Source organism: Daldinia decipiens, assembly GCF_022478715.1.
Source record: "Daldinia decipiens strain CBS 113046 unplaced genomic scaffold F4813scaffold_10, whole genome shotgun sequence".
Lineage (NCBI taxonomy): Eukaryota > Fungi > Ascomycota > Sordariomycetes > Xylariales > Hypoxylaceae > Daldinia > Daldinia decipiens.
The window spans coordinates 604,380-625,256 of record NW_026054553.1 but is presented as its reverse complement, the minus strand read 5'-3'; the positions used below and the strand labels follow the sequence as shown (position 1 = coordinate 625,256).

Sequence of the window (20,877 nt, the reverse complement as noted above, 5' to 3'; positions counted from 1 at the left end):
CACCCCTGTTAGGGCACTTCAAAAATTTGTAGCCCACCAATTTCTTTTCCATTTTCAACTTCCCTCGGAAATCGTGAACCTCCGCCAAATCCAACACCAACCTTTCGTCCCTCGGAAACCAACTCTTTCTCGCCAATTCACCCAACGCCCACCGATAAAATGACGAAGGTTAACTCCGGTACGTTTATACGCTTTACTAATTCCCTCTCGAATGTGTAGCTTGGGGGTTTGACGTTGTCAATTGAACGGTGCGATGCGATGCTAACGAGATTTTCAAGGTATCGCCAGCTCGCGACGAAAGTCGAGAAAGGCGCACTTCGGTGCGTCTTCCGGCGAGCGCCGTGTCATCATGAGCGCTCCTCTTAGCAAGGAGCTCCGTGAGAAGTACAACGTAAGTGTTTAACAAATAACCCCTCCGTGATATCCCACACCCGTTTCGACTTGCACTCGTAAACTTGTCTTCTGACACGAAATTTGCCCATAGGTCCGTAGCATCCCCGTCCGAAAGGATGACGAGGTCACCATCGTCCGAGGCACCAACAAGGGCCGCGAGGGCAAGGTCACCTCTGTCTACCGTCTCAAGTACCAGATCCACATCGAGCGCGTCACCCGCGACAAGGCCTCCGGCCAGAGCGTGCCCCTCGGCATCCACCCCAGCAAGGTCGTCATCACCAAGCTAAAGCTCGACAAGGACCGCGAGAACATCCTAGAGCGCATAAAGGTCGGCCGCGAGCTGCGGTCCAAGGGCAAGGCTGCTGCCAAATAAGCCGTCTCTCTAGCTTAACACCCACCCACCTTTTTTTCATAACTCGGTTGTGCCACCGGCCTGGCCTGGCGAAAGAGGGGCGGATACCCGTTGGTAGATAAATGACGAAGCGTCCTGCGAGACGGCGTGAGGAATATCACGGACTATGGCGTCTTGCGAAAGGGTAAAAGCACTCTCCCCCGGCTTCATCGAAAGGGACATGACGGATCATCGGCGGGATTTGATTGCATGGGAGCTCGACGATCAAGCATCTAGATGCGGTGGCACATACCCACCAAATGAAAAATATTTGCATGCACACAATGGCCATTTCACAGTCTCTTGTGAAATGTTCCATGGGAGGTTCTTCCCGAAGTCTCGCTGTCTATATTTCTGACTGGCCGTGTTTATGCCGTAATGCGCGCTCCGCCGGGCTGACCTCTAGGTTACCCTCTCATCCCAATTAAGGGAGTTAGACAGATCTAGGGGAGATAGATGGACGAGGCTTCTCCAGGATACTAGTCCATCCAGAGAGTTATCCCCTCAATGTAAGTGGTTCTTTTTTCCCGTAAGCACGCATCCATAATTGCAACCGGTTCCCCCCTATTCGATTTGATGTAAAGCAAATACCGCCAGGATATCTCCGCGTCAACTTCAACCCTTTGGTTTTCGAGGTATACGACTGGCGAAGAGTAAAGCAAGCACAAGGGATATAATAATGAATCACCCCCTTGTCGCCCCCTCGCCTGCAGACTGTCAACCAATAGATAATATCCATGAGGTTGGGAGTTTGATGGTGAAGCACATTTTGTCTTGTCGAAAACTAAGATAATTCGTAGGCGTACAATTTTTATTAAAAACTCTTCTTTTTACTAGTCACTAGGTATTAGTCAAAGTATTATTTAGTTGATAAGAACACTCATCATCAGTACAATGAATGCTGTCAATTATGGGCCGTGAGGCAAGTTATCTGCGATCCTAGTAATGTCGAAGCAACAATAAAGCAATAATGAAATCTGCAATGCAACCGATTTTTGCCTACTTCTCAACCTCAACCACCTCAGTTCTGTCATCATTACACGATACCATGTCCCTCCCCCCCCTTTCCGCCTCATCAAAAACAAAATTATGTCAAAGAGAAATTATTACTTCTGCCGAATAAACGTAGCACTCGAAAGCAATGTAGCGCATATTTTGCTTCTGCTTTTCTTCTCGTGATCTTGTCTTTGTTGTCTCCATCGAAACACAAAGTATTGTTGCAATCTTGACCATGCGGAAGGATCATACGGGATGATCATACATGTGTTCGTAACCTCCAAATGGTGACGGAAAACGAAATAGGAAATATTCAGTCGACTGAAATCATAAACAATAACCTATGGTCGACTTCTCGAAGAAATGAACCTAATCATACTCGCATGGGTGTAACAAGATGTTGTTTATAGAGCTGCTGCTTCATTTCTCGTCGCATAATAGGCAAAGAGAGGATTGGTGGACATGATACTGCTTTGTTTCTCCCGGCAATGTGCAGCTTAGCCTTCACCAGTCTGAACCAACGACTCCACGTCGCTCAGCGTCACGAAGCATACGTTCTTGGACATCCTTCAACGGATCGTAGTCTGCCGAGCGCGTCTCGTTGGGCGGGCAGTTCTCTCCAACTTTCTCTGCAGATCGTTGTGCGTCATATTCAATACTCTTGTCTCCAGTTTCGGGTGAAGCGCGGACCGCCATGTTGCTCGTGTTAGAAATTGCAGGTCCAAGAGAGGCAGCAGCATGGCCATGATACTGAGGCAAATATCCCGTAGCTGTGGTCGACGAGACTGTGCTAGGCACCACGGCCCCACTGGTTGGCCCTCTCTTCAGCATGGTTTGCCAGAGATCATTTCCGGACTTGTTGCTATAGAAGGTCAGCCTCTGATTCCGCGCCTAATTATTCGTTCACATACCTAGACCTTTCAACGGTTCGTCGACCCATCGCATCCTGCTTCTTGTCGGCCTCAGATGACGCGGCTGGGGACGGAACCTTGTTGCTCTTAGGCTTATTGGAATTATTAGAGAGGCCTTCAGAAGCAGAATCCTTCTTAGACGCCCCCCCTCGGCTGGCATCATCAGGAGCAACAATCGGAATAGCCTTGCTGATCTTCTGAGTCCCATGGCTGGAACGGAAAGGGTCGTTTTCTGTAGGCTGGGTTCGGAAGCCGAAGTCGAGGTCCGGTCGACCGGTTGGTATTGTTGGACGGAGTGTAGATTGAGAAGCCTCAGCACCGTAGGTGGCTTTTACTGGTGAAGGTGGATAGAAATCCTTTCCGTCAAACTTTGGTAAGCCGAACCCTACATTCGGAACGTGGCCCCAGTAGTTACTTCGAGCTCGCTTCTCCTCCGCGGTTAACTCTCGCGAATATACATACTCGGCTCCATGGCCACTATGAGGATGCACTCCTCGGGGTAGGGTTCCAACGAGATATGGACGGCTATGGCTATTCGGAACAAAACTCGCGGACGACGGCTGGGAGTTCACAGCAGAAGCGCGGTTAACCGTGTTCGAGTTTGTAGGGAACATGCCGTTCCAGTTACCGTTATGGTCAAACGGCAGCACGCCAAGGGATGGCCATCCAGCAACCCCATGTGTGCTAGGGAAACCAACTTGCGGTCCAATATTTGCTCCTTCCGACTGAATTGTAAAGGAATGCGGCGCTCCGTCAAATGTAGGCGCAGAAGCAACGTCAGTGTAGGATCCCACGTTCTTCGTCGGTTCAGGTGCAGCAAGCCCTCTTCTCATTTTGTCTTGGATAAGTGCTTCCAGCGCGGGATCCAGACTGAGCGGCGATGTGTTTCCTTTATTCGAGTTGATTCCGATTGCCCTCGAGTTCCTGTGGTTACCATGTCTCGAGCTAAGTCGCTCAGATGATTGGAAATGCGAAAGGTTGCGGCCCTGATCACCAATGCCGACGGAACTATTCTGAGACGTATTTCCACCTCGACGGCTTCTAACGCTAGAACTTCCCGTGGGGGTCTTCCAAAGTGCCCCTTGCTGAGTTGAACTTCCAGTAGATCCAGTCGGAACTTGGGGATAGTAGGAGGCCTCGAAATTTGCCTGCATCTTGTAGTTCTGCTCGAACTGCTGTACGCTTTCTCTCAGCTTGTCTGCTTGCTCTTCGGTCCATTTCTCGTCAATCTGGTGCCTGTTGTATTGTAGTTGATCTTCATAGTACTTAAGGGAAGTCTTCAACGCATCAAGTTGACGTTTTGTGATTTCACTCGGTCTGATTGACGTGATGTGAGGCGTAGTTCCCTGACTGGGAGCAAACGTTGGCTGCACTGATCGAGAACCTCCACTAGCAGCGTGGGGGGCATTGAAATGAGGAGAAACGATAGCGGCAGGACTGAACATTGATGCAGCAGGGGATGGCTGTCCCATTGAACCGAAAGCGCTCATCTGAGCGCCAATAGAACCCAGATGTCCGACTACGCCAGGCGGGAAACACGGACTTGAAAGCATCATCGGCATAGGCATTTGGCCCTGTACTAATCCATAGGCCTGAGGATAGATCACGTTACCATTATGGTAGAACGGACGGTTCTGCTCGAACTGATCTCTAGGAGTGATCTTAATAGGAGCGGGCCTCGGCTTCTTATCACCGGCACCGTCTTGAGTCTTAACTTCTTTGGCCGCTTCGTCGATATCCTGCTGGTTTTGAGTGAGAGCAGGTTGCTTACCACCCGAGTGTGCAAGGGGAAGAGTGGGCATACCAAAGGCCATGGGAATTCCGTGAGGAACAGGGTATAGGGGCATAGGCAAGCCCATGTGCTGGAAATATCCCGGAGGGGCAGGGAACTGTAGAGGGATTTGCGCCTGCGGAAACTGATTGGTAGCGCCACTGGAAACATGGGGTTTCTCGTCTTTAGAAGTCTCTGTTGAACCCAGTCCATTGGTTGCTGAATGTTCCTTGTCCCATTTTGCGGTGGGTGATACGGAGCCGCGTGTGTTTGGTACGATTCTTCCTCCAGCTGTTACTCGAACGTGAGTAGGCGAAACGACGGCTTTGAAGAATCTTTGGAAGCCTTCACTTTGCTGTGCCACAAGTCCTGCTGGAGCAGGGAGCGGTTCTTTCGAGGAGACCTCAGATCCGGTGCGGCCTTTGTATTGCCACTGAGATCGGTTGTTCTTCTTGCCATGGAATATAATCTCATCACTCTCCGTTGAGGATGACACATCCTCCTTCGACTTCTTCACGTATCTAACTTGGGCAGGCATTTTGCTCGTTAGGTCTCTAAAAATCTCAGCTGCGTTTGTTAGTGTAAAAGCAACGACAAACCAGCAGTGAGTATAGTTGTGATGAGGTGATGGGAAGTAGGATAAAATATTAGAATAAGAATATAGTAGAGGGGGGAAGTTTTGGGTAATTGAGAAGAATGGGCATGAAAAGAAATGTAGAAAGAAAAACGAAAAGAGGGAAGGAGAAAAATAGGGGAAAGGGGGAGAGGGGGCGGAGGGGGGGGGGGGACAGGCAGAAAGTAAAGAAAAGCGGATTCGCTTACCAACTTCGTGTTTAGCACATAGCTTGTCCAGTGCGTCTCTACAATAGGTAGTTTTGAGCTGCTGAAGCTCGTCAATGGTGTACTTGCGTGATTCCATCTGGAGATCGAGGTAGGCGTAGACAAAGTAGGTTTTGGACCACTCGCCGTGATAGTATCGAAACAAAGTTGGGAAGGTAAACGCCTTGCCTCGGGTGGGTTTCTTAGAGAAAGTTTCGGAGACGAGCTCTAGAACCACAGATAGCTGTGGAGGGATTCTGTTGGGGTCAGCAACCCTCTGGGCCTCAAGTTGAGAAAGGATGAATTTAGGTAATATCAAAGGAGATGTGGAGGGAGATGGTAAAGGGTGACCGGTTTCTGAGCTGATAATTATCTGACGAATATCTTTATTGCAGTTGAACCTGAATCTGATAGCGGTGAAAGTGGCTCCTGAGATCGGGATATCGTGTTCTTGGGCACATCTAAGCTCTCTTTCAAACCGGGCCCTGTGAGGATAACAACGGCGCCCAGACATCTTGTCTGGAGGACCAATGTGGTCCAGCTAGTACTATTGCCAGATGTACAGGAATATGACGGGAAAATAATAGATGGCGTTGTGAAGATATGACGGAGTATGAGGGGAACAAACCGTTGGTGTGCGCACGCCGAGTGCAATAAATAGTGGCAATTGGGATTGGAGAAACGGCGTTGAGAATTAAGTGTGCGTCTATTTGGAAGATGCTGAAAGATTTCGACGCGGCCTAATTGATCGTGAAAGTGCAGGCAGAAAACTTCAAAGCCCTAGTCGCGTCAACGCGTTTGGTTATGTTTGCGTGTATGTATTTTGGCGTGTTACTACCTTAGGGGGGATTCAGGGGATTCAGAGGATTCAGGGGATGTGATTTAGTTTGTCTTGCGGTGTTGTCTAAAAGAAACCGACGGACAGGTGATAACAAACGGCAGCGGTCAGGTCGATAAACGGGAGATAGGAGACGGCACTTACATACCAAAAAAGGTGCAATGGAGCGAAGGGCGTGAGCAATCAGCAACGGGTAGACATACAAGATCTTTTCGAGGCAGATCTTTAAAGGCTATGCTGTGTCGGAGCATTGATGGAAAGGTAGACAAAGTCGGGATAGATGATTCGGATTGAGGAAGCGTAGAATAAGAGAGTATGAGTTCCAAGTGATATAAGATTTACAACGATCAGAACATGGAGGATTGCACTTAACCTACACTTATACTAACTAAGTCTATTTCCCTAGGAGGAAAGGGGTACAAGACCCATACGTTAGGTACCCACCTAGACAGCATATATCCAGCAGGAGCAGTCAACTAGGAGGTATCCCTATACGTACCTACGCATGTACTTACACCCATCTTCTGGAGAGGCTAGAATTGACAGGTAGTAACCAGTAATACATTACAATTGTGTATTCCAGGCGTGAGTGTCTATGTGCTTTACGTCTTCGATATGTGTATATGTGTATGGATGGAGCGACGGGTTCATCTTAACATAGTAATTTAAAGGTTATAGAGTCACTCTTCCTTTATTACATACAGTAACTCACGTCAGACTAAAAGGTAGGAAGGCATGTAATCATCTAAGCCAATTACAATTGCCTGCCCTGCCGTAGGTAAATGAAAATAGAGTTATGTTCACTAGTATAACTGCACATGTATATGTGTGCTTGCCTTTGAGTATAGCGTTCTTTCCTACCATGAAACTATGTGAATGCCTTCAATATATGAGATGGATGGGAGAATGACAAATATGATATACATAATTTGTACCATCCTTTGTTCGTAATACATTCGTCCATGTCTCACGGAAACATCTAGCTTAAATGGGTACCTAACTCAGGCTTTTGTATATGGCTTTGCATTGGTAGCTATATACTAGCCCCTATTGTTGTAATGAAAGGGGGGGTGGTTCAAGGAGAACACCCTACATACTATCCAGTGAAGAACTCTTTGTCTCTGCTCAGGAATATTCGATCATCTCTCTAAACAGTCGATTCGCATCGTTGAGTATAAAAGAAAAGAAACGATATGACTGTCTAACATGGCAAGACAAGAATCCTTTCAGGTGATCGTTCCCCCTTTTTCTCTGGAAGATAATAGGGGTCCCCCTAATGAGCATGAAAGGGTCATCCCAGACGTTGAAAGCAAGTATAATAGCAGACATAAAGTGCTTTTACAGTAGATAAATGACAGTGTATATGAAGGAACGATCCAGGTCGTCTAAGCACACGTCTAATCTTAGTAGCCCTATACATGTTCATACTGGAGTACGCCAAACAGATGACAATAAACAGTGAGTTGAGTATGACGAAAGATGAAACCATAATAATGCTCCCCTAAAATATAGACATATAAACGCCAAGTCGTCAATGGGAGTAATGCTGTTTGTGACGTCAAAGTCCTAAGTTAGAGACTTGACAGTCAGACATCCACCGTCTTAAGACGTGCTCATAAACAGCCTTGGCCTAAGAGAAACAACAGCACCAAGAACTCCGCAGGTGGTCAACGCGCCAAAACCATGAAAAATTGAGTGTATCCTTGTCATATATACAGGATCTCTTAAAAGCTAGCTGCAAAATCATTAGGAGACATGCGTATACGAGATGGCTAAGAAAGTTACGCAGTGTTGAGTATCTTACCTGCACCGCCCTCAATACTACCAGACTTAAGGGACCTTATTTATATTCGTCTCTTGGAGTAGTATGCAGTATCTGTCACGTAGTCGTGGATTGTTGATCATCAGGGCTAGGTGGATTCGGTGTTGGAGGTTCTGGTTGTGGAGGCGGGTTGGGTTTGTGGTTTAGACAGTGCCATGTATCCTTTTCGTTAGCCGCCAATGAAAGGGCCTGTTCAAGCCTAGGCTGCCCCCTGTTCGAGTAGAAGAACATTATGTTCGTAATTTTTGATCAAGGAATCTAACCTAGAGATATATTGTCCTTTGAGCGTCGATAAGTAGCGGTGGCGACGATGATGATGCTATGTAACCAGATTTTCGGTGTCAATCTTTCTTGAGGAAGTATAATTTCGAGGATAGAAAGGAAACCAGCCCTTTAAAATGCTCCGTGGTCACTTAGAGCCTATCCTCTTTAGAACCAATCCCCACCCCAACCTCTGGGCCGACACAGCTCTAGGTTCTTAATAACCATTGGGCAGGTCTATAATGTCGAAGTGTCACGCCTTCCTTTCTAGCATATAGGTAGTCAACAGATGCACGTCAAGTCCCCTATAGGAGATTTTACCGACCCACACACGTGGTGATAGATCGACACTGAATCCTCCTCACGGTTTGGCTCGGTTAGGTGATGGTGTCTTCATCTCAAGGACAACTTCAAAGACTACTGGCGGGTGACGCCCCAGTGCATAGGTTCCCGGTCATAACCGCGTAAGCCGCTTTCTTTTGCCTTGCTATTCTTGATAAAAAGCTAACGGGCAGGGGTTCCAAACGACCGGTGCAACCTCGTAGCTTCTAAATCAAGGTCACCACGACCACAGCTCATTAGGAAAATTGTGACAGTGCACGTATGCCTCCCACGCCGCTGACCTTATTGCAACCATCCTATAATAGAGGTCCGGTGACGTTTGGAGGGTTACGGCATATGTATAACAAAAGGCTGATATCAGCGAATCGTGAGCCAGGTTCCACCTGATTCGAATGCGTCCATAGGATTTTTTTTGGCGACAACTAAACCACTCAGTCAGAGGCTAGCTTAGATTGGTTGGAGATGCCCATCTAGCAAGTTTCGGAGAACCGAAGCCGTGCCCCAGATGAGTGAGCAGAGACTCCAGGGTCTGGGCGCAGCAACAACCTGGATGGACGGGCAATATCGCCATCTGTGTACTACATCGGCCACGGCGAACCTGACTGACTGACTATTTAGCCCAGAGTAGCCCAGAGTAGCCCAGAGTAGCCTGGCCTTATGCCATGCCAAGTCGTGTATGTTTCAGAATAACAATTTGACCGGACCCTCGCAAGATCGCCAGGGCCAATGCGCGTCCTGTGTGCTACAGGACATCCCGGTATCGCATCGCGGCAGCGCGGGAGGTCTCGCTAGGCTCTGCACGCCAGGCGGGTAGTCTAATATCGAATCAGCCGCATCCCGGGGAATTGGCCGTCAGAGTTAGACGAAGCGGCCTGTCTTCTAGAACCCTTCTCTACCTGAGTCTAGGTAGACTTATAAAGCTCTTAGCTGCTCCTAGTTCAAGTCGTCGACAGCTACTTGCCGTGCTGGAATTCATCCGGACGTAGCACAGCATGACGCACTCGTTTCCAATTTCCAAAGGGATAATTCACCTTATCCCTTATCCTAGTTAACTCGGCTAGGTAACCCGGAGCTCTTCAAGTGCGGACATGGGGATAATCGACCTAGCTAGCATGGAGGAGCATAAGAGGGTCTGAGACCTTGGAATTTGTTAAGCGCTATTGTTGGTCGAGTCGGCAATTCCGCAAGTAACTAAGTGTCACATAAGATAAGTCACATAAGATAGGTCCACGGGTATCTCAGTAATGGCTTAAGAAGAAGTAGATAAGTACCGGTATATGTGCGATCAATGTATAGGTATGTAGGTATGTATGTATGTATGTACGATGTATCTTGTAGGTATCACAAAGACCTATCGTCATGAGTCATGTTTGCATTTACATGCACTTGTATGTACCTAAGTACATTGAATGTGGGTAGTAAAAGTGGAGATATTCATGGGGGTCAACGGGCAATTCGGTTAACCCTTCTTGCCCTTTCTGCGCATTTGAGCAGTTAAACTAGTCTCTATTAGATCCAATGGATCGATTCGGATAGAAAGACCTGCAAGACCCACAAACCTCAACCCAGCTTGCGCGTTTGGAGATACATATGTACATACATTGTGGCTCACCTCGGCGGGGGATGATCCACATGTCATGAATTGTGCGTCTACCTATGTACATATTTGTGTACCTACATACATCCCAACACAGAGATAACTACATGTACCTAGAAGAGGTACATAGGTACTGTCTTCATAAATTGTTTGGTGTTCGGTAAGTATACCTGTTGAGGTCTAGGTATTTCCCTGCAGACCTATGACTATATCAAGCTAGACTCATTCTTGGAGGATTCGTTGCCCACTTCGGGCGATACAGGGTTTATGATAGGCTTTAAGATATTACACGCTACGATTGAACTGACCAATCCCAATCCCGCAACCCCTCCATCTTTTACCGCATTTACATACCTACATAGTAGTCCCGCACTAAGACTCGCTAAACCGTTATGTACCTAACGTAGGTAACCGAAAGCGTAGGGCTGCGTTATAATTCAAGCAACTAGACAAACTCCGGAAAATCGAGTCTACCTAGGTAAGTTAGAATATCTAAGATCACTTGCGTGCCTCGGTTTGAGCGTATATAATCGACCCTTGATGGTTTTAGCGCAAAAAGAACCCCTCTAATACAGAGAAGTGACGCCACTACCGATAGGAAAATGGACATCTTCCAATTCTCCATCGAATACTCTATATCTCTAATATCTCACAATCTAAAACCCGGCGACTGAGATCCTGATACGTGCACAAGCACACAAACTACTATAGCACCTCGCTCCGGATTCGAAAAGGACTTACTACTCCTTTTGGCTATCAGGGACCTAAAGCGGAAAACCGAGGACTAAAGCATCATCGCGATGGCACCGCTTACTCCACACTGGGACCAGCCCTCGCATCCTGACATCCAAGATGTGATCATCAACGCGCATGAATTCACATCTAAAAGCCTGTCAAAAATCTCCCTGCCTCCTTTCGGCCTATATGCAAAATTGGACTTTCCTCCGTGCACCTTCGTCGAGTCCCCGACCTATGCCACAGTCCAGTGCGGCCGGGACAAGCACCTGGATCTGAACAGCGACCTGCTGTACATCAACCACTCATGCGAGCCGTCTCTCATCTTCGACACGGCTAACTTGAACGTTATCGCGGGCCCGAACGGCCTCAAGGCCGGGGAAGAACTGACCGTCCGTCACCTACATAGCTACACTCGGTAAGCCCGTATCTAGCGTCCCGCAAGAGCTTACCTCTGCCATAGTTCTTCTACCCGTCCACAGAATGGAACATGGCCCAGCCCTTCGACTGCCTGTGCGGTAAGCCCACGTGCCGCGGGCGTATTAGCGGCGCGAGGGACATGGCCAAGTCACAGCTCGAGGGCGTCTGGCTGAACGGTCACATCCTCCAGCTCCTCGAGGAGCGAGATCTCCGTAATGCGAGTATCGGCAAGGAAACTGATCCTGAAAATGGCACTAGTACTTTAGCCGGTCGTCATCCCTCGACGGAAGTAGAAACCCCTGAGGATCTCACTACTCAAGCGTTGAGAGATGCCTTGAAGCATGCCGAAAAGGTCGTTGAAGCCGCCAGAAGCGCTCTACAATCGTACCTTGGTCCAAGGGCATTATTTACTCACAACGGAGAAGTCCGTGTGGAGAGGGGCAACACGGAAGCCAGCGGATTAGCTAACCTCGGTAGAGCTAATACTGCCTTAGTCTCTGGCCTAACGAGACGCGGCATCACATCACGAGAATTGAGCGGCGAGATGGGCGGAGATACTATTGCAGTTTCAGGCTCGTAAAGGACAAGTCATGTCCTTTAAGTTGTTTAGTTCGGTTGCTTCTCTTTTCGAATTCAACATTCTCGTCTTTAAGTCAGCTCTCAACAGCCTGGCCTGTTTTGAAAGATAGCACTCACCCAATGCCCCGGTTAGAAACGGGGCAAAACGCTCCCTAGAGATATATATTGGTTATAGTACAGCTGCATCAACTAGCAAGACTCCAATACAAACCTACCAAGTTCTAGTCTAACAGATCCACAACGCGTAAACTCCATGCTATCGTGGGCATTTGGCCACGGCCAATACACTCGAGCCCAAATATACATCCATTGCCACCCGTACATATCATCAATGCCTCGTATATACTCAATCAGTCCTCTCCGTTCTCATCGTCACCCCAGCGAAGCCAACTAGATCCCCGTCCTCCAGATTCACTTCCTACACCTCCAGCATATTTACTCTCCTCTTCCTCCCATTTAAGCCTCTCCACCCTAGAACGTGCTAGGAACGCCTTAGCAAATCGCCAGGCCTCTGTGTCCGCTAGATTCCAGGCTTCAATAGCACTCCGTACACGTTCGTCCTCTTGAACCTTGCTCTTCATCACTTCCCGCGCCCTATTTAAAAGGCTCGGCTCACGCAAGAGGTCATCATCAGAGGCGATCGGTCCATCTGCCGGATCGTGCTGTGGTTTCGGACGACGCTCCGGGCCTGGAACCGGAGTCTCCGACTTCCCGTCGTCGGTCATGTTACTCGGGATTTCGAAACCGAACCACCAATCTAGGTCATCCGGAAGTGATTCTTTCTCGGCCGTCAACCAGAGGGAGTGTGACGCTGCGTACTCACCAGCCACAGCATCCTTAAATTTAAGTACGCGCACCGATCCGGGTATGCCCGTGCCCAGGAGCTCCTGGAAGACGAGGTAGAGCCATTCGTCACGTCTTTTGATCTCTCGCCTAATATAAGCAATATCCAGATTATTTCGGAGCGTGTCTAACGTGCGCAGTGTATACGGGTGTGGTACTGTTCCTATAGTATACAAGTCCGTATTGTTCCTATAACGCGCCGGGGTCGAAATCTTCATAGGATGAGAGGACACACAAGGCGAGCACTTTGGAAGATTTGGCGGGCACGATGCCGGCATTGGACTATCACTACAGATCGCGAGTCTAGTTGCTAGGTCTAAGGCTTGCTCGATCATGTGCGTAGTGTGAGTTGGCATAGGCTTGAGGACTGCTATACCGCTGCCAAAAATATCTTGCCAGGTATTATGTAGATGAAAGTTAATAAGGCCGTTTAAGCTCTTCATGCCCTTATCACGATCTGCTGCGACTTCTTCTGCGATCTTTTGGTAGGTCTTCTCGATAGTCTTAGTATCGTAAAATGCTAGCGAATCATGAGACGGATCAACGCGGAAAGTTTCGCTGCTAACCGCAGAAACCACGTCTTTAGCGGATTTATTCTTGGGGTCTCGGAGCGCTTGAACAATGGTGTCGGCGATTTGAACTTTGGGACCAGCGAATAAAGCATTATCAATATCCTCCCACCTCGTTAAGCCCGGATACTCTCCCCTTCGTAGAAATGAGAGTAAAGAGTCCTCGTAGGCCGCCATGGGGAGTAACAGATAATGTGCGAGAAGTCCGCCGCCCATATTCTCCCATGCAAGCCAGCGCATCATGTCTTTCTTAAAACTCGGCTCCACGTCCAATCTCTGAAGCTCGTCATAAAGCGGATTATTCATAGCCTCTGCCGCGCTCAGGATGATTGGCTTAAACCCCTTAGCCCACCAGGCGCGTCTCCATGTCAACAATAGCGCGCTATCAGCCTCCTTTGTAGATGCATCCCGCTGAACAGTGGTATCGTAGTAGCAATAAATAGGAGCCCTTTCCTTCAGAGGTGGGAGGAGAGATCGATTCTCGTCCAACGTGATAGACGAAGAAAAGGGATTCCTCCAGTTCCAATTTGAATACCATGAGCTTTCCCCATATGTTGAGTTCTTCTGTTCCGCAGGCTTGTGAAAAGCCGGTCGGAAGGGGTTCAATATACTTGACGAAAGCTTATCCTTGTATTTCGGTATGGAGAATTTATGATCGGCAATCGACTTTGAAAGACTTGGCCCAGTCGGTATTGAATTGGGCAGTGTAAAAAGGAGGGTGAACAGGGCGAATAAGCCGAGGAGGACGAGGAGGAATGAGATTCGTCGTGGACCTATTCGTAGCCCTAAGGCCGAACCGTGGCCCCTCATATTGCAGTTGAGGATACGATGCAAAGGTTTATCGGCCAGAAAAAGTAACAAGCTAACCTAGTCAAGAGAAGGTCAAATCGTTATAGAATTGAGCGCAAGCTGCGCGATTATACTTGAACACGGGTTGGTGAGGCTACGCGTGCCAGCATGGATTCTAATAGGTATCTCGAACAAAGGAATGGAAGGAATTGGAAAAATTGCAAAACTTGAACTATTAAACTAAAGTTATTTCATGACTTCCTAAGGTCCTTGCGCAAAAAAAATCGCGATCCTATCTCGCGTCCGGACATCCCCTATAATAACGAAGAAGGGAATGTTGAAATGTTTCGAGGAAACTTTGGAAGTAAACCGGTCGAGTTACGCAACTTGCATAGATCGCTGTATCCCTATTAAGAGTTTCCACATTGGTGGGGGAATACCTATGATAGGTACCTATCAAGGCAGGAGCCATCATGGAATCATGGATAGGTATGGGTACCTATGTGGCTGGTGGTTGTGGCGTAGTATCTAAGTCACGACATCGAGCAAGCAGCCCGTTCTGTAAACCACATCCAATAAACCCCTTTATTACCTAAAGTACTAAGTTAATATTTTTATAAATATTCTTCATAATTCTAGAGCATATATCATTGCTATGAAAATATTCATTTAACTAAAGCGATGAACTCCCTAAGTTCAATTCACCAAGTTAAATCATAACACCCCCTTTCCCACTTACTCAGCATAGGAGACATGATGCTAAGAAAATATTTGTTAAATACATACCTGCCTACCTATAAGTACACTTAGACCTCAGATTTCCGGAATATTCAGGCTCGGATTTAGAGAGGTAGTCGCCAGGTAGCAGGTCCATATAAGGAGGTCATCCCTCCCAATATCCTTGGCAGCTTTGTAGGTTGGAACGATGACTAGCACCTATATACCACAAGCTGGCCACCTGCCTCTGATTTAATGCATCCAAGTTCCCTGTCATACTACCTATTTATATATTCGAGCCGGGTATTTATAGTATATAAACCGCTACACTCTCGATTCAAGAAAAGCGTATTTCCAGTCTCAGTAGAACTCATGGCACATCCGCAACTTATTCACATTCGTATGAGATTCAGCCAGAATTAACAGCTTTCATGCTATTTACACTAAGATTTCTCCCTATTGGATCGCAAAGGCTGCCTCTCATCTTCCCAGGCGGATTCGGGCCTGCAAAGTTTCTATATATACCCTCTCAGGAATCTCCTTACAAACCACCTCTCCCCGGACTCACTCTACATCTCACATGATTCACCAACTTCCACTATAGACAACTACCTACACCCCACGCCACCACTACTAGCTAGTGTGAAAGCCTTATACAGAGTAAGAGCCGTCGGCCATGAGACCCTCCTATTATCTCTACGTAATTACCACAGGCTAGGCCGGAGTGGCAATTTTGACCCAATTTATTCATATCCCCCACACATAGGACCTTTAAGTATCGCCATACAACCTAATCACTACTTGATCGTCGACCTTTCCGCGTATAAAAACAGATCCACACCTTCTTAATCAACCATAAACCGCCAAATCAAGTTTATTATACTTCTTAAGGAACAATAAGTCGGCAGTATTAGCATTTCAACCCACGCTTTCCTTCCATGAGTTAACACAAGCCAGATTCATAATATATATAAATAGAACGACGCATGATTTACCATTATATACCTCAAATCATCTTTCATCCAATATAGGCCAACATGGCGGGCCTTCTAAATGGTGCTGCCTTATCTGCAATAGAAAGCATTATCAAGGAGCAAGTAGAATCGAAGCTTTTAAATCTCGATCCCGATCAAGTAATTAAAACCCTACTACGAAGGCAAGACAGCGAAGATCTTCGCCAGAGAATACTCAGCCAGCTAGATAAAGACGGCCTAATGGATATGATCGAAGCGAGGGAGGACTCTAACACTATCTATGTGGATATACTGAAGAGGATTCTATCCAAGGTACCCACGCCGAGCCATATTGAGCAGGAGCATTCCAGAAACAACACTTCAATTAGCGAAGCGGATCCCCCAGAAGCCAACATCAATGCTGTCCAGACATCCCCGTCTAACGAATTAACTGTGCCCCAGGCAATACAAATCCCCGGTGAGAAGGGGCATTCCTTCGTAAGCTCTCCAAAGTATTCTAATACCGATATGTCGGCTGGATCTGCAGACCATATATTCGCGGCTGAGGAGAACAGTGATAGTAATATCTATGACTACACTGCATCTGGCTTGGCATTCGAGCCTCAAATACCTCACCTAGATGCGTGGGTCCCGATGTTCATGAGCGAAGACGAATTCTACCGCAGTGGACCAAGTGTCGAAGAAATTCGGTCAACGGTGGATATGGGAGGGATATCCGATCGCTTCTTCATATTCATCAAGCTATTAAACCCACCCTATCTATGCTGTCGTGCTGAGCAATATATACGTTGGGCAGGATCAGATCGTACATATGTCCTCCCTAAATTAGACACTACACCAGACATAGTAAAGGCGTGGAATAAGGCAACCAATCCACGAATAAGCTATATAGCTAAGGCATTGGTAGCTGTCAAATGCTACGAGAAGTCTATAGAAGTGAAAAATACCAACTATCATGAGCACCAGTCTTCAGCTGATTCTTCGACTGATTCAAAATCCATTGAGAAGGATACATCCCAATGCATACTCCCGGAGCTCCTTCGGGCGGAACCAAAGAAAACACATGTCAATGAACAAAAATGGCCAAATATAATTGAGTATGGAAAGAGACTTTCATCTCTCTTGGAAGATTTCGGAGGGCAGCCATTTCTCTCTCTGTTCCCCTTATCAGAGCTCAATTGGCACATAGGCTATAAGGCATTAGTCAATGATGAAGCCATCCAGCACGTTTGGGAGCCCCTGAACACCTTCATGAAACAAACAGGGTTAGGCCAGTTTTTCCGTTCATTATCGCACGCAGTTGGTGACATACTGCATCGCAAATTTCTAGGGGAAGATACCTCATCCTTTGACTTCAGGGATCGGTTGGCGTTAGTCTTTGACGAGTATTCTTTAAAAGGGATACTTTCGTGCTCCCCACGACCGAGTTTATTACCCTTGTCTATCGCACCAAGTTTGGCATCGCTTGTCTATTGCGGACGAGTGACAAGCCTTACACAGCTAAATTCGGAGTCATCACTCTCGCCGAAATCGTTGCTTGGACTTGTGGACGGAGTATTAGATGAAGATATAATTCGGCATTTGATACAGCAGAGATTGCCAAATGACTGGGCTATCCTAGGGAGAAGCGAGATGTCGAAAGTTGCAAGTGAGGACTTGTTACTACACAGCTTCCGAGGAATTATCATTCCCCTATGCATAGACGATGGATGGGTTCTTATCTGCTATGAAAACCCAAGGCATACCAAGGTTTCCTATCCCATTACAATTATCAATCCCACAACCAGTGATTACAGATTCCAAGCAGTTCTATATTTACTTTCGAAATGGATACCGGAGCGGGAGGATTGGATTCCCAAGGACATCACGGTACAACACGCCAAGAACGTCAAATACCAAGCAGCATGTGAGAGAGATAGCGGAGTACATATTGTGCTCAGTGCAATAGCTATGGCTAATTCAGGGGTTCCAGAGACTCGACCACTAGATAGGAAAGTGTGTAGGGCACTCTGTATGAGATATTTTATTACCACGCTGAACGAAGTGCAGCAAGCGGTTTCCAAAGCAGCCAGAAAGCGTGCTGGGGAGGGTAGAGTTTAGATTATGATCGATGGTAGAAGATATCCTTTGGATCTACATATGTTAAATTGATCGTGGTACTGCGTTTTCTATTCAATATAATCTCGAATGATTTATCCTATTAACAAGCCTAAAGTAGCACTATAAAGCTATTTATATATAACATATAGCATTTTAATATTGAGTAAAGTAGTAGCCCGAGTATTTAAGGGAGTAAGGTAACACAGAAGGCTTAAGCTTATAATATATATTTCTCCTATTCCCTTTTATTAAATAGGGTATTTTATTTGGTGCTTCCTAGAATTATGGTACATACTACACAGTAATATGATCAAGGAGACCATATATGGAACATCCTACTTAAGGTGTTGAAGGATGATATAGGAAAACGCCTTTATTCCAAGATGAGACATGTTAGACTTATTGATGACGGATTCGCGAATCGCCTTTGAATGCTTGTTAATTTAGGGTTATGGCATATTTACTGGCAATTAGAACAGAAACAATGTAGATTAATATACATTTAGAATTGAGCATAGCATAAGAATTGAGTCTCTCATACCTTAGGTTAGGAGGTGGTAGGTAGAGAGTATGGCTTTTAGATGCAACGATTCGACGTTAAGAACTTCAAATAGGGGGGAGGGCATGGGTTACATAAAAGTACTTAGGTCCTTAGGTACTTAGGTACTTGTCTTTTTCAGATATGGTCACGTGGGATTTTGACAGCCCACAACACTGAAGCGAACTTTACAAAATTTAATTGTTTCGGCCCCTCCACCTTCACACATCAACTACAACTGCAACGCCAACATTACAAATCAGACAAAATGGCTCCCGCAGCGACTGGTGCGAAGAAGCAGAAGAAGAAGTGGTCGAAGTATGTATTGTATACGATGAATTGATTTTAGAGGACATCTGGCTAACTTTTATACTACAGGGGCAAAGGCAAGTACTACTACGCAATTTCGCGATGAGCGTCGTTCGAGAAGCGATTACACCATCTCTCGCGCGATGAGTCTCGGGGTATTTTGGGCTGACCTGTTTTTAATATAGTCAAGGACAAGGCCCAGCACGCCGTCTTGCTCGACAAGACCACTTCCGAGAAGCTCTACAAGGATGTTCAATCATACCGTCTCGTCACAGTCGCCACCCTCGTCGATAGGCTAAAGATCAACGGTTCGCTGGCACGAAAATGCCTGAAGGATCTTGAGGAGAAGGGTCAGATCAAGCCCATTGTCACCCACAGCAAGATGAAGATCTACAGTATGTTTAGGATAGCCTAGAAGAAGGAAAGCCATATGCTAATCTCGTTTGCAGCCCGAGCTGTCGGTGCCGCGGACTAAACCATCACTCTCACGATACCACGATGAAGATGATATTCGGCCGACAGTCGACAATAGAGTTTGACGGGCTAGATGGATCGCGGATACGGCTTTGATGGATTCAGGCATTTGGTCCTCGGCGTAGCATTGGGACGGTTATGGTTCGGAATTTCGCTTGCAGTTGCATTCAGATAGGGACCGAATGAGAAAACCCGATGAATCTGCGTATATACTTTCGTCTGATTTGCGTGCTGTCGACCGCTGTGTTATAAACATTCTTGTTGTCTACGCGTATGGTAGTAATTTCAGGCCTACGATGTCTTCTAACCCCCAATCCCCAGCAAAGAAAACGTGGTTCTTTATAAACATGAACCAGTCGAATTTATAGGAAAACTGACGGCTGATAGTCTGCTGACCTTGGAACCTTGGGTACCTATTAAAGTCGTGGAGAAGTTTGTGATGTATATTTGGTAGCGCAAACAGATGTATCAGCAGGCGCCATTTCAACTAGGAGGGAATTACATATACACTACCTAGAATTTCCATATGCATTGGAAACACCCAGGTACCTAATAGGTACCTAGGTAGGTTACACAGTCGGGGAGAAGGGTGGGGAGAGAGTTGTTGGCTAAGCCAGTATAGGTTGCTCTATCACAAAACCTATTAAGCCCTAATAATATACCTAATTAATAATATACCTAATCGAAAATATTATAAGTATTATAAGTGAGCGTCATATACAAATCGAGCTAGAAGCATTCCGCCTCATAAGTCGGTCTGTACGTAATCAAGTTTCTATAATGATGGCACATAGATAAATCCCCGATCTTCGCCCAATAAAAAATGAAATCTGATTAATCTCTACAGCACATCTAGGTCATCCGAAATGCGGCGTGGGTACTACTTGGGCATGTGTTAGGTACCGTGTGTACAAAGAGGTTGCAACCAAAGTTGCAGCCGACCAGCCAAGGCCAAGGGACCACCGCTTTTTGAGCCGGAAACTTGACTCGGGGAACGGGAAGAAGATCAAAGAGACCCCTGAACGCTGAACGCTGAACGCATATGGGTGAACACCCTGACTCTCTTTTACCGACGCTCGGAATTTAGCTAGCCAAAACTCTCAAAATCTAGATGTGATCTGCACAGTGCACACTAACTAATAGAGCGCAGTTTTTTTTTGTGTGTGCTCTTACCTTATTACGTTGATTCGTGATATATAACAAAGATTAGGTACATAGTCCACGACGAAGATCTAGATGATGAGAAATGAAGGACAGATATACACCTATCAACCAACTACATAGGATGAAGCATCAAAGAGTAAGCAGAAACTACCTAGGTACCTAGGGTAAATAGCTCGCATCTGATCTCCAGGTGAGACTCCACGTCCAGGTGATGAGGATCCTTTGGCCTGAATTGGCCGTCCCGAAATTGTCCGGCAGAAAGTTAGCGGTAGGTCAAGTTTTCGCTGGACATCCATTTTATGGCAGGCGCCTAGCTGCCAGGCTGCCCAAGCAAGTGCAGGTTACTTTCACTGCTCCAGCGGACATTTAGTGGTTACTTCAGTGAGTTTTTAGCATACTAGATCCATAATTGCACGTGACATATACTGGTCTCGGGGCAACCGCCAGTTTAGAAAGCGAGGGAAGGGTCTCAGTGCAGTTTTAGCAGCGGGTCCGGGAAGAGTCGCTAGAAAAAGCTGGTCCATT

General features: G+C 46.7%; 6 protein-coding genes across 6 annotated transcripts; 4 read left to right on the top strand and 2 right to left on the bottom strand.

The window, feature by feature from the left end:
* The first annotated feature begins 43 nt into the window (after nt 1–43).
* F4813DRAFT_27220 (putative 60S ribosomal protein L26-1) lies at nt 44–834 on the top strand. The gene is made up of 3 exons (XM_049240380.1): nt 44–178; nt 279–391; nt 485–834. The coding sequence occupies exons 1-3, from the start codon at nt 160–162 to the stop codon at nt 764–766; spliced, it is 414 nt and encodes a 137-aa protein (XP_049101234.1). The 5' UTR covers nt 44–159; the 3' UTR covers nt 767–834.
* A 1,450-nt stretch (nt 835–2,284) lies between these two features.
* Nucleotides 2,285–5,381, bottom strand: F4813DRAFT_379942 (uncharacterized protein; the record flags this gene model as incomplete). Its single annotated transcript, XM_049245513.1, has 3 exons — nt 2,285–2,671; nt 2,769–5,029; nt 5,285–5,381. The coding sequence occupies 3 exons, from the start codon at nt 5,379–5,381 to the stop codon at nt 2,285–2,287; spliced, it is 2,745 nt and encodes a 914-aa protein (XP_049101233.1).
* A 5,182-nt stretch (nt 5,382–10,563) lies between these two features.
* On the top strand, nt 10,564–12,101 carry F4813DRAFT_354417 (uncharacterized protein). Its single transcript, XM_049242751.1, has 2 exons — nt 10,564–11,277; nt 11,349–12,101. The coding sequence occupies exons 1-2, from the start codon at nt 10,942–10,944 to the stop codon at nt 11,874–11,876; spliced, it is 864 nt and encodes a 287-aa protein (XP_049101232.1). The 5' UTR covers nt 10,564–10,941; the 3' UTR covers nt 11,877–12,101.
* On the bottom strand, nt 12,102–14,500 carry F4813DRAFT_354416 (uncharacterized protein). The gene has a single exon (XM_049242750.1). It carries the CDS (start codon nt 14,095–14,097, stop codon nt 12,226–12,228), a length of 1,872 nt encoding a protein of 623 aa, XP_049101231.1. The 5' UTR covers nt 14,098–14,500; the 3' UTR covers nt 12,102–12,225.
* Nucleotides 14,501–15,704: 1,204 nt separating this feature from the next.
* Nucleotides 15,705–17,867, top strand: F4813DRAFT_395185 (uncharacterized protein; the record flags this gene model as incomplete). Its single annotated transcript, XM_049247667.1, has 1 exon — nt 15,705–17,867. The coding sequence occupies exon 1, from the start codon at nt 15,831–15,833 to the stop codon at nt 17,865–17,867; it is 2,037 nt and encodes a 678-aa protein (XP_049101230.1). The 5' UTR covers nt 15,705–15,830.
* Nucleotides 17,868–18,595: 728 nt separating this feature from the next.
* On the top strand, nt 18,596–19,851 carry F4813DRAFT_354413 (ribosomal protein S25). Its single transcript, XM_049242749.1, has 4 exons — nt 18,596–18,723; nt 18,784–18,791; nt 18,900–19,109; nt 19,164–19,851. The coding sequence occupies exons 1-4, from the start codon at nt 18,674–18,676 to the stop codon at nt 19,187–19,189; spliced, it is 294 nt and encodes a 97-aa protein (XP_049101229.1). The 5' UTR covers nt 18,596–18,673; the 3' UTR covers nt 19,190–19,851.
* Nucleotides 19,852–20,877: the final 1,026 nt, after the last annotated feature.